This window comes from Podarcis vaucheri (assembly GCF_965113315.1).
Source record: "Podarcis vaucheri genome assembly, chromosome: 6".
NCBI lineage: Eukaryota > Metazoa > Chordata > Lepidosauria > Squamata > Lacertidae > Podarcis > Podarcis vaucheri.
Genome location: NC_138764.1, coordinates 15,888,034 through 15,902,026, shown reverse-complemented (window position 1 = coordinate 15,902,026; position 13,993 = coordinate 15,888,034). Strand labels below are relative to the sequence as shown.

Genomic DNA, 13,993 nt, shown 5'->3' with positions numbered 1-13,993 from the left:
TCTGAGCTCAGCAATTTCCTTTGTGTACCAGAACTGAACTGCCAGCCCTTCCATAGGTGAATCTACTTGTGGTTATCCCAAGCTTTCTTCATTTTAGCACTATAATTTAGTCGGGAGGTAGCTGTTCTGCTAGGGACGCAGGTGGCGCTGTGGGTAAAAGCCTCAGCGCCTAGGGCTTGCCGATCGAAAGGTCGGCGGTTCGAATCCCCGCGGCGGGGTGCGCTCCCGCTGCTCGGTCCCAGCACCTGCCAACCTAGCAGTTCGAAAGCACCTCCGGGTGCAAGTAGATAAATAGGGACCGCTTACCAGCGGGAAGGTAAACGGCGTTTCCGTGTGCGGCTCTGGTTCGCCAGAGCAGCGATGTCACGCTGGCCACGTGACCCGGAAGTGTCTTCGGACAGCGCTGGCCCACGGCCTCTTGAGTGAGATGGGCGCACAACCCTAGAGTCTGGCAAGACTGGCCCGTACGGGCAGGGGTACCTTTACCTTTACCTTTAGCTGTTCTGCTGCTGCTATTGTCAAAAATCCTGACTGAACTACTGCAAATCACCAAATTTTCCACTAGGATCCAGGTCTACTGACTCAAATCATGTACTACACAAAGTGATTTTGATGAGATTTTGCTCGGTCTCATATATATACAGTGGTACCTCAGGATGCGAACAGGATCAGTTCCGGAGCCCCGTTCGCATCCTGAACAGAACATTAGACGCGACAGTGCGTCTGCACGTGCGTGGGTTGCGTTTTGCTGCTTCCGCGCATGTGTGGGACGCCATTTTGAGCGCCTACGCATGCGCGAGTGGCAATACCTGAAAGTAATGTGCTCTGTTACTTCCAGGTTGCCGCGGAGTGCAACCCATAAGCGCTCAACCTGAAGCACATTCAACCCGAGGTATGACCGTATATATTTATTAAAAAATTGCTATCAAAACACTTTCACTCAAATTCCTCACAAAGGTTATTTATTCCAGTTTTTTTGTAATCTGTTAAAGGCTGGAATGTCAAGGCTGCTCTAAACACAGTTCTGTGTGTAATTCCTGTGTGCCTTCTTCGTCCCCCCAAAGCAACTCCCCCCCCCTTTGGAGGTTATGGGATTCTCCTTCCTTGGAGATTTTTAAGCAGAGGTTGGGTGACCATCTGTCATGGATGCTTTAGTTGAGATTCCTTCATCGCAGGGGGTTGGACCAAAGGACTCGTAGGGTCTCCTCAAAGTCTACCGTTCTGTGATTCTATGATCCGAATGAAGGGGCACTCAGCCTCCTAAATGGGCCACTGTGATTATATCTTCTGCCTAATCATAAATCTCAGCAGAAGGAGAAGCTCTGAGAAGAGCATTCAAAAGCTTCTGGGAATACGTTTAAACTAGGACTTAATAATTAGCAAGGCCTGTTGGACCCCCACGCCACCCTGGAGGGGCATGTTTATGCTGTGCTATGCTGCAAATTGCCTGGGAGTAATTAATTCTGACCACTAGCTTCCTCCCTGTTTTCTGATAATAAATTTGACTAGCAGTGTTATATTTTCCAGTTATCTTTGTTTTCTTGGCGACAGATTGCCCCCCCCCATTAAATTAAGGGGGCACGAAACTTACCTCCTGCTAACTGTAGCAGGGATTGTGGGGGTGGGGGGAAGTTTGGATACTACAGTGGTACCTTGGATTACATACGCTTCAGGTTACAGATGCTTCAGGTTACAGACTCCGCTAACCCAGAAATAGTTGCTCGGGTTAAGAACTTTGCTTCAGGGTGAGAACAGATATCGTGCTCCGGTGGTGTGGCAGCAGCGGGAGGCCCCATTAGCTAAAGTGGTGCTTCAGGTTAAGAACAGTTTCAGGTTAAGAACGGACCTCCAGAACAAATTACATTCTTAACCCGAGGTACCACTGTATTTAGGGGCAGGGCAGGACTTCAGTCTGAACTAAACAGCTTTAGCGCATTTCATGCAAATGAAGAACTATAATCTTTCTAGGAAGTTGTCCTGAATGTTTATTTTGCCTTACTATGGTTTCAATAGCTTCTTTAGGTTTCCCTATTATTGTACAAACCTGCATGACTTGTTTTACTAGAGAGGCTCATAGGACATGGGCATACACACATAAATACCCTACCCAAATGTGTAGGTATAACCCAGACAATGGCGGCTTTATTGTAACATTGTCCTCTCCCTTAATATCTATTGTCTGTCTTCAGCTGGTGTGCATTTTATGTCTTTGATTTGGGGATGGGAGGCTTCAATAGCTGCCCTTCCACAAACACCTCACGCATATATTCTCTTTATTTTCCAGTGTGGTGAGTGCAGGAGTTCTTCCCAGCGTAACATGGCCTAATAGCGGCAATAGTGCTATTTGTTTTCTAATATTTCTTCATGCATCATTTCCAGCTACAAGTAGGGAAACATAAAGTGGTTTTTATATGGGCGTTATTTCTTGTCTTCCTTGCAGTGGGCATTTGTACTATAGCTGAAATTAATGGAGTTTTTCCGATATACCTAATTTTTGCCCTGGTAGCTAAACCTCTCAGAGCCTTAAATGTTGCTCTGTTGGCATGAATGGGCATGAATTTAGTCAAGGAAGGGATGCAGAGAAAGGGGTGGGTGGACCACAAAATTCTCCAATAAACCTGATTCTGCTGAGAATACATTTTACAAACATGCAGCTAAGTTGGCTCCTTTTGTTGAAGGGTTTGTTAAGCATTAGCTAAAGAATGCCATGGTCCAGCCTTCACGGTATGAAACCTAATTCTTCCCCTTTCTGGAGCCATGGCATGGGGTGTTTAATTTTTCTCTCTCGGTAGGGCTGCAAGCCCTCCGGTACTCCAGCCAAAAAACACTCATATTTTTGCAGGCTTAGCCCCTAACCCGTTGCCAGGCAGTAAAATGGACGTTTGTCCACCACCGGGGGGTGGGGGTGGGTAGGAGAGGCAAAGGGAGATAAGGGTTGTGCTAACAACCTCAGAAATTGTCCCTCTTCAATCTGTTTACTTGACAATGGCGATATTTTATTTGCAGAAAGAGCACACTGCAAAGGTTTAAAGGAATGACTATGGCAAGCCTCGGATATCTAAATCTTGAAATGTTCCATTGATGGTTCAAGACTGAGACTATTTGCCTCATGACCATGGTTGGAGAGGTTAAAGAGGAACCTTTTAATTTTGCTGTACTTTCGTTTTGTAAAAAAGAAGAAGAAAACAAAACAGGGAGACCTCAGCAGCAATGGCAGAGCCTCTCTGTCTAGCTTGGGTCCACTCTTCTTAAATTAGAACGGCTTTTTCAAATGTGTAGTTGTGAACCAGGGCTTTTCCCCCAGCCAGAACTCAGTTCCGGCACCTCTCAGGTGGGCACCATTGCCATTATAAGAGAACAAGGGAGGCGTTCATGGTGAGTTCTGCCACCTCTTTTATTATTATAGAAAAATAGCACTGGTGTGAACACATGCGAGTAAGCGGGAGGGAGCAGGATTGTGATGGCAGGCATCGCCCCGTCTGACGTACTGTCTGCACAAATCCACAGCACATACAAGTGGGACATATATAAACTCTGTACAGTCATACCCCAGGTTACAGCCACTTCAGGTTGTGTTTTTTCAGGTTACGCACCCGCCGAAACCCGGAAGGAGTGGAACGGGTTATTTCTGGGTTTCGGCGGTTGCGCATGTGTAGAAGTGCTAAATCGCGCTTTGCGCATGCACAGAAGCGCCGAATCGCAACCCGCATGGATCACGTTCGCAACCCGAGCATCCACTGTACTCACGGCCAAGACCTCTGTAAAAGCAAAAAGCATTCAGTGAGTGCTCAACCATGCACACAGAACCTAAACACATACAGTTAGTATCCTTGCAGGGTCTGTACACACAGTCTAATGCAGGCTTCCTCAACCTCAGCCCTCTACATGTTTTGAGACTACAATTCCCATCATCACTGACCACTGGTCCTGCTAGCTAGGGATCATGGGAGTTGTAGGCCAAAAACAACTGGAGGCCAGAGGTTGAGGAAGCAGGCTCCTTGGCTTCGAGGCGACGCGGCTTTCCTGGAATCCGGAGGAGGAACAGAAGGGTCTCCTTCTGTTCCTTCTCCAGCTTCGCTGAAGGGCACTGCGCCTTCTCCCTCTCTGTGCAGCACCTTTCCTGTGAAGGAGAGGCGCTGCACAGAGAGAGAGAAGGCGCAGCGCCCCTTGAGCAATGCGCCTGTCATGCAAAGCCGGAGGAGGAACAGAAGGGTCTCCTTCTGTTCCTTCTCCAGCTTCGCTGAAGGACGCTGCGCCTTCTCCCTCTCTGCGCAGCGCCTCTCCTGTGAAGGAGGGGCGCTGCACAGAGAGAGAGAAGGTGCAGTGCCCCTTCAGCGACGTGTCTGTCCTGGCTTCTGCCTTCTGCTTTAGCCCTGCGCAGCCTCTTTCGGCAGGGGGAGCCTTCATCCCGCTGCCCTGAGGAGGCTTGGTGCGGTTACCCCAGAAGCCAGAACAGCCACACGGTATCCCAGAAGCCAGATCCCTCTTGCTGTTCTGGCTTCTGGGGTTCAGAATAATTTTTTCTTGTTTTCCGCCTCCCAAAACTAGGTGCGCCCTATGGTCCGGTGCGCCCTATGGTGCGAAAAATACGGTAGATGGGGAAGTGAAACTACTGTAGAAGAAATTTTGTGTTTTGAAAGAAACTTAAGAGAATAAGTGCTGCAAGGAAGGAATAGGGTGTGGATGGAATTTATTGTTTTCTCTTTGCCCGTCTTTGTTTCCTTAAGCCTTCAAACTTAATAAACGGTGAGTCCTTTGGAGACAGGAATGGATTCTGATGCACTTGCTATCAGCTGCCCACAGCATAGGATCACCCACCAACTGCCTCTTTCTCAGCCTGGGCTTCTATGTTTTTCTAAGCACTGCACTGGTGGGGGGGGGCAGAGGGACCACCCTCCAAGCAACCTGATTTGGGGGGAGCAGTTTGTTTCTCCTCTCCCCCCCCGTTTCCATTTCCTTTTAAATGGGGAAAACGCATTATGCACATTAATGGCAGCTAAAGCTGTGGGATAAGGAGATGGAGGAAGTTCTTGAATTGTGTCCGTCCAGTATTTATCCTGGAATCCCTGACTCTCCACGGCCTGTTCTGGAGGGATTTGAAGGTCATTGTTCAAATGCGTCACATGCAACTATCATAGTAACAAACAGCAATCTAGAAGCCCCTGTCAATCACGTTCTTTTCTGTTCTGTCATGTCAGAAAAATGTTGTTCGTTGGGAGGGGCAGCCCTGCAAATCCCATCTATTTCCACACACCCCCTTCCATCTGTGATAGCCTCACAATTAACGCTCTGTGCCAAGGAAAGTCAGTTAAAGAAGGCAAATGTATCATCAGCCGCGCCTGATTGCAACTCCTTCAGTTGCTCTGGATAGTTTTATATCAGGTGTTAGATTTGGTGATAGCCTGTGGCCTCTATCCTATCAAGTAATGAAATAATGAAATGAAAATGAGGCCTGGGGGGGCAGAGAGGAATAGGCTAGTTGACTTCTCATCTCACCCTCATGTAATCTGTGAAGTCACTGTTAGTGGGGATTCTGTAGCAGCACTCGTCCATCTAGGGTTTGAGAGGGTCAGGGAGGGAGAGGAGATAGATTTTGTCCTAGCGAAACCATTCGGAGTGCTGATCTTTTGTCTCCAGTGTGGCAGGGCCCTGGCTGCATGAGCACGCATGTTTGCTGGATGCTCTCACTGCTGCTGTTGCCGGATCTCAGCAGACCTTTGAAAAATAGGACCCTCAGTAAGAGCAGCAAGTGTTTGCAATTAGCTTCCCCATATGGTAGGTTTTGTTTTCTGCATCTTCTCGGCAGAATAAGAGCCAAATATCTGGCATAGCACAATATCCAGTGTGGTGTTAGCTCATCTTACAAAAACCACAGGCTTGTCAGAGTTAAGTGGTGCTTCAGAAAGTCAGCGAAGGAATCTCCCATCCGTCAGTGGGTCAAGCTCATTCTCATGTCTCCTGTTACCAGGCAGTTCAGTGCTGCGTCTACCACAGGATCGTACCTCCTCCTGCTGCTATCCCTGGCCAGGACTGGAAGATTATCTTTTCTTCCTCCCTGGGCTGAATTTGAGATATGATGTGGTGCAGCGCCTTGCGGCTGTCTGTCTGCATTTTCATTGTTCTTTTCTTCCAGCAACAACCACTGGTGGTCCATTTTGCAGGGAGAAGAAGCCCCCTTTCTTAATCAGCCCGGCTTCTTGTTGCTGTTTCAATCAGTAATATATTTCGATATTTCATTATTGGGAACAATAAATAATAGACGAAATGAAGGTCTGGGGGGGCGCACTTTAAAAATGAAAAAGCAGATACAGTAGTACCTTGTTTTGAGAACAGCTTTGTTTATGAACAACTTGGATTAAGAACGCTGCAAACCCGGAAGTAGGTGTTTTGGTTTGTGAACTTTGCCTTGGAATAAGAACATGTTTCGCTTCCTGTTGAGTGTGTTCCATTTGTAAATTGAGTCCCCCACTGCTATGGGGAAAGCACGCCTTGGTTTAAGAATGCTTTGGTTTAAGAACAGACATCCGGAACGGATTAAGTTCATAAACCAAGGTGCCACTATACATACCTTGGGGTAAGGCTGGAGTATTTGGCTTAGGCTGTTTTGGTGGGTAAGCTGAAAATGCACCCTGAGACTGGAATGATTTAGGAGAGCTTGGTGAATTTGCATACTTTTCAGGGGCGGGGGGCATTATTGACAAGGCTGCCATGGTTTTCGATTTGCTTTTCCACAATGAAAACATTACCATCTAAGGTCTGCTCTTCTACCCATTGGACATTGCCATCAAAACGAAGGGCAGTCTGCTGTGCTGCTCTGCCACAGTGTGAAGGAGCAGGAAAGCATTTTTACTGGGGGGCGGGGCGGGCTTCTGCTGCCTCAATCATGGTAAGGCCCCCACGTAATAGACAAGTATAAGCATTTGCTAAGCCCCCGCCCAAGTTGCTGGAAATGGCTCCAGAAAAGATTGTGTGTGCTTACAATAATTACAATAAATTATGCTCCCGTTACAACAGTTTTGGACATCTGCAGAATTATTACATATCTGGTCTTTCATCTTCAGTCAGATAAATAGAAAGATAAGCAAGACCAGGAACGGCAAGGGTGGTTGTAAGTTTTTGTGTACCACTGAGCAAAGAAGGCCATCACAATTGTTGTGATGACCTGCAATTAGATTTATGTATGGCATTCCATGTTGGATCCCTGCCTTTCATATAATGTAGCCCCTGTGGTGTAGCTTAACATAGGGTTACCAGACGTCCCCGTTTCCCGGGGACAGTCCCCGGATTTGCGAATAAGTCCCTGGACAAATTCCATCCCCGGAATGTCCCCGGATTTCATCTAATGTCCCTGGGAAACGCAGCAGCGGCAGTCTCAGCAGCCCAGAGCAGTTGGCTCTGGCTGGCTTCAGGAGCTGCTCGGAAGTCCCCATATGATGGTGGTGCAGAGTCTCTAAGATGCAGCTTCCGGGCTGCCCCCAACTTCCCTGACCCCAGGAACTCAGCTGTGAAGGGAGGCTTCACGCTGCCTATCTGAGCTTGTGTGCAAGCAGGAGGGGGCGGGGATCTCTCAGTTAGGCAACAGGAAGCCTCCCTTCCCAGCTGAGGGCTCTCCGCCCCCTTCTGTTTGCATGTAAGTAGGAATGGTATTGGGGCTGCTCCGATGGGAAGGGAGGCATCTCGCTGCCTGAGCCTCGCCACCATGACCGCTCTCGGCCCTCCTTCTCCGCCTTCCATGCCTGACCCACCGCGCACTGCTTCCCCACCACCACCACCGAAGAACCAACAACTATGGGGCTGTCCAGGCTCATGGAGAAAGGAGATAGAAGCCTTGGAGGAAGGGGAAACGTGGTGGTTGAGGTCAAGGCGGTGGCCGCCCCTCTGCCACTGCCATCGCTGCAGCGTCAACATCCCAAATGTGTAGTATTTATTTATTTATTTATTTATTTATTTATTTATTTATTGGAAACGTCCCCAGATTTATTGAAAAAAAAATCTGGTAACCTTAGCTTAACAACCCATCTGGGAACCTGACACTGTTTGGTATTTGGAGACAGAGATACCACGATTGGAGCCATGAGACCTTGGAACTGAGGTACCTTTGTCATTAAGGTTCAGCAAAGCTCACATTTACTATCACAAAAGCTGAGCACTTGGAAGCAGCTTTAGTTTGACTGGGCATCTCATGTCCAGCAATAGAGCAGGCATGTCCAACAGGTAGATTGTGATCTACTGGTAGATCACTGGACGTCTGTGGTATAAAAAGCTCAACAACCTTGACCCGAACCACCCAAAACAGGGTTTTCCTTCCTAAAAAAAGCTTAACAACTGTGACCTGAACCCCCAAAAGGGGGTAGATCACTGCCAGTTTTTAACTCTGTGGGTAGATCACAGTCTCTTGGAAGTTGGCAACCCCTGGTCTACAGTAAAGTTGTCATATCTCTAGCTAAACAAGCCTAGCTCTTGCAGAGTTTTGCTGTAATGGCCACTAATAGGATTGCTTAGGAAATCTCAAAAGAGATCCAAATGATTGAGATAAAGAGACATAAATTGACCTTTAAAATGGGCATCTTGGGTGCATAGAAGAAGAAGAAGAAGAAGAAGAAGAAGAAGAAGAGGAGGAGGAGGAGTTTAGATTTGATATCCCGCTTTATCACTACCCGAAGGAGTCTCAAAGCGGCTAACATTCTCCTTTCCCTTCCTCCCCCACAACAAACACTCTGTGAGGTGAGTGGGGCTGAGAGACTTCAGAGAAGTGTGACTGGCCCAATGTAACCCAGCAGCTGCATGTAGAGGAGTGGGGAAGTGAATCCGGTCCACCAGATTATGAGTCTACTGCTCTTAACCACTACACTACACTGGCTCCCAGTGTGAAGATTTGTCACAGCAGCTTCTGCGTTCTGGAGCAAAAACCTTAGGGCTAGGCCTAGTTCATTCAAACAGCAGATGAGGTAGTAAACTTCCTCCCTGGACAACAGGGATGCCAGCAAGATGGGACGCGGGTGGCGCTGTGGTGTAAACCACTGAGCCTCTTGGGCTTGCCGATTGGAAGGTTGGCGGTTTGAACCCCCATGACGGGGTGAGCTCCCGTTGCTCTGTCCCAGCTTCTGCCAACCTAGTAGTTCAAAAGCACGCCAGTGAAAGTAGATAAACAGGTACCACTGTGGTGGGAAGGTAAATGGCATTTTCATGCTCTGGTTTCTGTCACAGTGTCCCATTGTGCCAGAAGCGGTTTAGTCATGCTGTCCACATGACCCAGAAAACTGTCTGTGGACAAACGCCAGCTCCCTCAGCCTGAAAGCAAGATGAACGCCGCAACCCCATAGTCGCCTTTGACTGGACTTAACCGTCCAGGGGTCCTTTACCTTTTACTTTTTTCTGTGCATGTTCACTGTATGTGGATTGGATCCACAAAAGAGGGCACAATTTGCATGAAAATATGCTTATTTATACAGTGTTAATAGATGCAAAATTAGAAGTCATTTATTAAAATAAAAATATACACCTCACCATAGTGGAGGAGGCCATAACCAGGTGTAAAATGTAAAGGGTAAAGGGACCCCTGACCATTAGGTCCAGTCATGACTGACACTGGGGTTGCGGCGCTCATCTCACTTTATTGGCTGAGGGAGCCAGCGTACAGCTTCCGGGTCATGCGGCCAGCATGACTAAGCTACTTCTGGCAAACCAGAGCAGCACGTGGAAATGCCGTTTACCTTCCCACCAGAGCGGTATCTATTTATCTACTTGCACTTTGACGTATTTTCGAACTGCTAGGTGGGCAGAAGCAGGGACCGAGCAATGGGAGCTCACCCCGTCATGGGGATTTGAACCGCCGACCTTCTGATCAAGTCCTAAGCTCTGTGGTTTAACCCACAGGGCCACCCGCATCCTGTAACCAGGTGAGATCCCCTCTAATCCCTATTTGGACCTTCTTGGTTTCAGTAAGCATAAGGCAGGGATTGGAAGCCGTCCCCACTGCTCACCCCATGAAGGGTCCCCATAAAGGGTCGTTGACTGATAGGCTGGAGTGGATCAACCAGGAGCTGAACATGAGCAATATGATTGATAGGCACAGCATGTCTACAGGCAAACCCATAAACAAAATCTAAATAAGGGCCAACCAATTGAATTTCTGCTAGTCACACAGCTGTTAAAGAAACAAGAGCTCTGCTCTCTCGCCATGGCAACCTTAAACCATGTCAAGAATTCAAGTTTCTTGAGTCTTAAACTAGTTGCAGGTCTTTCATCAGTTGATCTTAGGCTGGCAATCCAGTACAAGATCATGTGCGATATTTCAGGCGGCAGGGAAGTGTTTTAAGTCAGCAGAGATTTATGGCAACCAGTGTTTAGGTGCCCAGGTCTGGATAAATTCAAGATCTAACTGGAAGGCAAGCAGTGTATTCTAAGAACGTTTGTTGTGTTCTTTATTTATACTTCATAATAATTTCTGAAATGTTAGTACAGGTCCAACAGCCAATCATGAACTCCATTCTTTGCTGCAACCTTTTGCTTCTGGGTAGACATGTTACAACCCCTTCAGGTTTCTGAGCTCAGCCACTGTGACACTTTCACACATTGTTGCATGTGAGACTGAAGTCTGCAGGTTTGTGATTCCCCCCCATTGGCTCTCGTGAGCTGCCAAATACATGCACTGTATGTGTTTGTTGCGCTGGGAGGGCAAAGCTATATGGTGATGGGGCAGCAGTAGATCACAGGGATTACTCTCACACCTGTTTCTCCATTTTGCCTCAACCCTCAACCTGCCACAGGTGCAGGCCACTTGCCAGAATGTTCGGAATCAAAAGTTTGCAATGGCAACCCTGTCTCTGCAAGACGAGCCCTGCTCTTCTCTGTGGCCTGCTTGCCTTTTATGAGAAAGCAGTGTGCCGTTTAAAGTGGAGAAACTTTGGGTCACTCCCCACCCCTTCTGCCCCCGCCACAATCTGGAGCAGCACACAGTTCTTAGTTCAGACTAGTTCAGGGCTGTGCCACCTTGCAGTTTCCATGGCTATTACAAGGTCCAAGAAGCTCAAAGGTTGATATTCCCTCCAGGCATTACAGATTGGTGGGTGTTTGGCTAGAACATAAGTTGTGTTCTAGAGTGAGATTTTCCTCAAAAAGTCAGAGGGCACCCTAGGTGAACATAGCTGTCAACTTACAGATTTGAAAATAAGGGACCAGCAGCCTCGAAAATAAGGGATCAGCAGCCAAAATAAGGGATCAACAATTACTTTGATAAAATACATATTTTGTTGCGTGCAAGTGGCTTTAGATACCTATTAGGTCCATAAATTACCATATAGCATATATTCAACACAAAAAACAGCAACAATTTGTTGTTGACAAAGCACAGCTGGACATAGAAAGGGCCCCATTACTTTCAGTAGCTTATTTAAGGGACATCATCAATAAGGGGCAGCAGCGGGACATGGCGCTGGGATAAGGGACTGTCCCACCAAATAAGGGACGCTTGACAGCTATGGCCCTGAACTGAAATTCACTGACACAAAAAATTGTCAGTAAAAGCAAGATTAAAGCACAAGTTTGGGGCAATGTCAACGCAGAGAAAGAAAAACAAGCAATTTCTGCCTTCCATTGCCAGCACAAGATAGCCTTAATTTTTGGGGGGCAACGTAAGGGAGTAATGGGGTCTGTTCCAAAACCGACTGCTAAGCTGACCACCCCAATCGAGGCCTAAACCTAACACTCTGCTTTGGGCCTTTTGCATGGCAGACTCTTTGCAGTGAAGTGCAGCAGCTGCTTTGGAGCCATTGCCCCCAGCGAGTTCGTCATGCGAGCCCAAAAAAGTGTCTACCACGTGGGCTGCTTCTGCTGTTGTGTCTGTGAGAAGCAGCTTCAGAAGGGGGACGAATTTGTCCTGAAGGAGGACCAGCTGCTTTGCAAGAGCGACTATGAGAAGGAGCGTGATCTCCTCAGCCTAGTGAGCCCAACTGCGTCTGATTCTGGTAAGGGGGTCTTAAGGGTGCTGCTGGTTACGGTCTGCTGCAGAAGGGCTCTTGTTGTGATATTTGGGGGTCAGGGTATGAAATGTTCCCCGGTGACATTCCCCAATCTGCTCTTAGTTTTATAATTCGCAATCCTCTGGGCTGCAAAATATCTGTTATTTATTTCTGATTCACACCAACCCCAGGGGAAGGGAGCAATGTTGTTGTTGTTGTTTAGTCGTTTAGTCGTGTCCGACTCTTTGTGACCCCATGGACCAGAGCACGCCAGGCACTCCTGTCTTCCACTGCCTTCCACAGTTTGGTCAAACTCATGTTGGTAGCTTCGAGAACACTGTCCCACCATCTCGTCCTCTGTCGTCCCCTTCTCCTTGTGCCCTCAGTCTTTCCCAACATCAGGGTCTTTTCCAGGGAGTCTTCGCTTCTCGTTAGGTGGCCAAAGTCTTGGAGCCTCAGCTTCAGGATCTGTCCTTCCAGTGAGCACTCAGGGCTGATTTCCTTCAGAATGGATAGGTTTGATCTTCTTGCAGTCCATGGGACTCTCAAGAGTCTCCTCCAGCACCATAATTCAAAAGCATCAATTCTTCGGCAGCAAACCAGCTCTCACTTCCATACATCACTACTGGGAAAACCATGGCTTTAACTATACGGACCTTTGTTGGCAAGGTGATTGCTTTTTAAGATGCTGTCTAGGTTTGTCATTGCTTTTCTCCCAAGAAGCAGGTGTCTTTTAATTTCGTGGCTGCTGTCACCATCTGCAGTGATCAGGGAGCCCAAGAAAGTAAAATCTCTCACTGCCTCCATTTCTTCCCCTTCTATTTGCCAGGAGGTGATGGGACCAGTGGCCATGATCTTCGTTTTTTTGATGTTGAGCTTCAGCTGAAGCTCAAGGGAGCAATATTTAAAAGCAATAGAATAAAACACACCTAACTTTAAAGCAAGCAAGCAAGGAAACAAGCAAGGAAACAAGGAAACAAACAAACCTGTATCTGATTAAAATAACTCCATATCTGCTTAATCCATCAAAAAAACTCTGTGGAGAATGTTCCCTCACAAGCAGTTAACCTGTTTCTGGCTTGTGTCTGAGTTCTGACTTAGCCTTCTCCCCAACATATTAGTGTTCTGTGCACAGGGAATTGTTTTGCAAGGAGGAGCGATAAATATTGTGGCCCAACAGCCACAAACTGAAGCAGCCCAGCCTCAGCCCAAAGGTAGTTTTGTAAACTCAGTTAAAACTAGGTCTCAGACTCTGTCAAGTCTCATGCATTGTCTTGAACTGCCCAATTACCCCCCTCCACTTATCATTGCGAATAAATCTTGAAACAGTTTATAAAGAAGTAAATAAAAATGCATTCAAAGCCATTTCAGTTTCAAAAATAGTACAGGTATCTTATACCATTCAAGGCAGTAGGATGAGTGCTACAAATCAGGGGAAGTCTGAACAAACAAACGAGCTTTTAATAAATGCCAGAAGCACCCAAAGGTTGATGCCTCCTGAGTCCAAGGATGGAAGGTATCTCAGAGGACAGGCACAACTATAGAGAACACTCACTTTTATACGGTGACCAGATGATGTTCCACAAATTGCGGCACAATCAACAAAGCCAGTCCCTTGTTATCTAATGTCCCAATGGTCTTCCTGACCTCTCATGTATTTAATTTTTTTTAATATTGGTCTTAGTGTTTTTATCAATATCCTCCTATTTTTTTCTTATTTGCTTGCCTTATTTTCAGCTGTTATATTTTTTCCCTGAGTTTGTACCCTTTTTTGTTCTCATTTGGTCAAGACTCGCATTTTCCGAAGGAAGCCTTCTTGCCTCTTACGATTTCCTTTGTTTCTTTGTCATGACTCAAGCATGCATCTATCCGTTCAGTGTGAGATTCGTTGTTGCAACACTTTATCCTTTAGTCGTCTCCTTGATTTCTTCCTCCATCTCAAGATCACCTTCCAAATCTTTGGTCGGGGTCAGGGGCAGGCAGTGCTGAGCAGTGGGCAGGGACAGCACGTCCAATCAGAAACCAAGAAACGT

The 13,993-nt window shown here is 47.1% G+C and overlaps 1 protein-coding gene across 2 annotated transcripts in view; it reads left to right on the top strand.

The window, feature by feature from the left end:
- The window catches only part of LMX1A (LIM homeobox transcription factor 1 alpha), a 70,148-nt gene that overhangs the window by 42,070 nt on the left and 14,085 nt on the right, over window positions 1-13,993 (top strand). For both annotated transcript variants that reach the window (XM_082225542.1, XM_082225543.1), the window contains one exon: window positions 11,734-11,966. In XM_082225542.1, coding sequence (XP_082081668.1) covers window positions 11,734-11,966 — 233 coding nt within the window. The remainder of the gene's footprint in view (window positions 1-11,733; window positions 11,967-13,993) is intronic.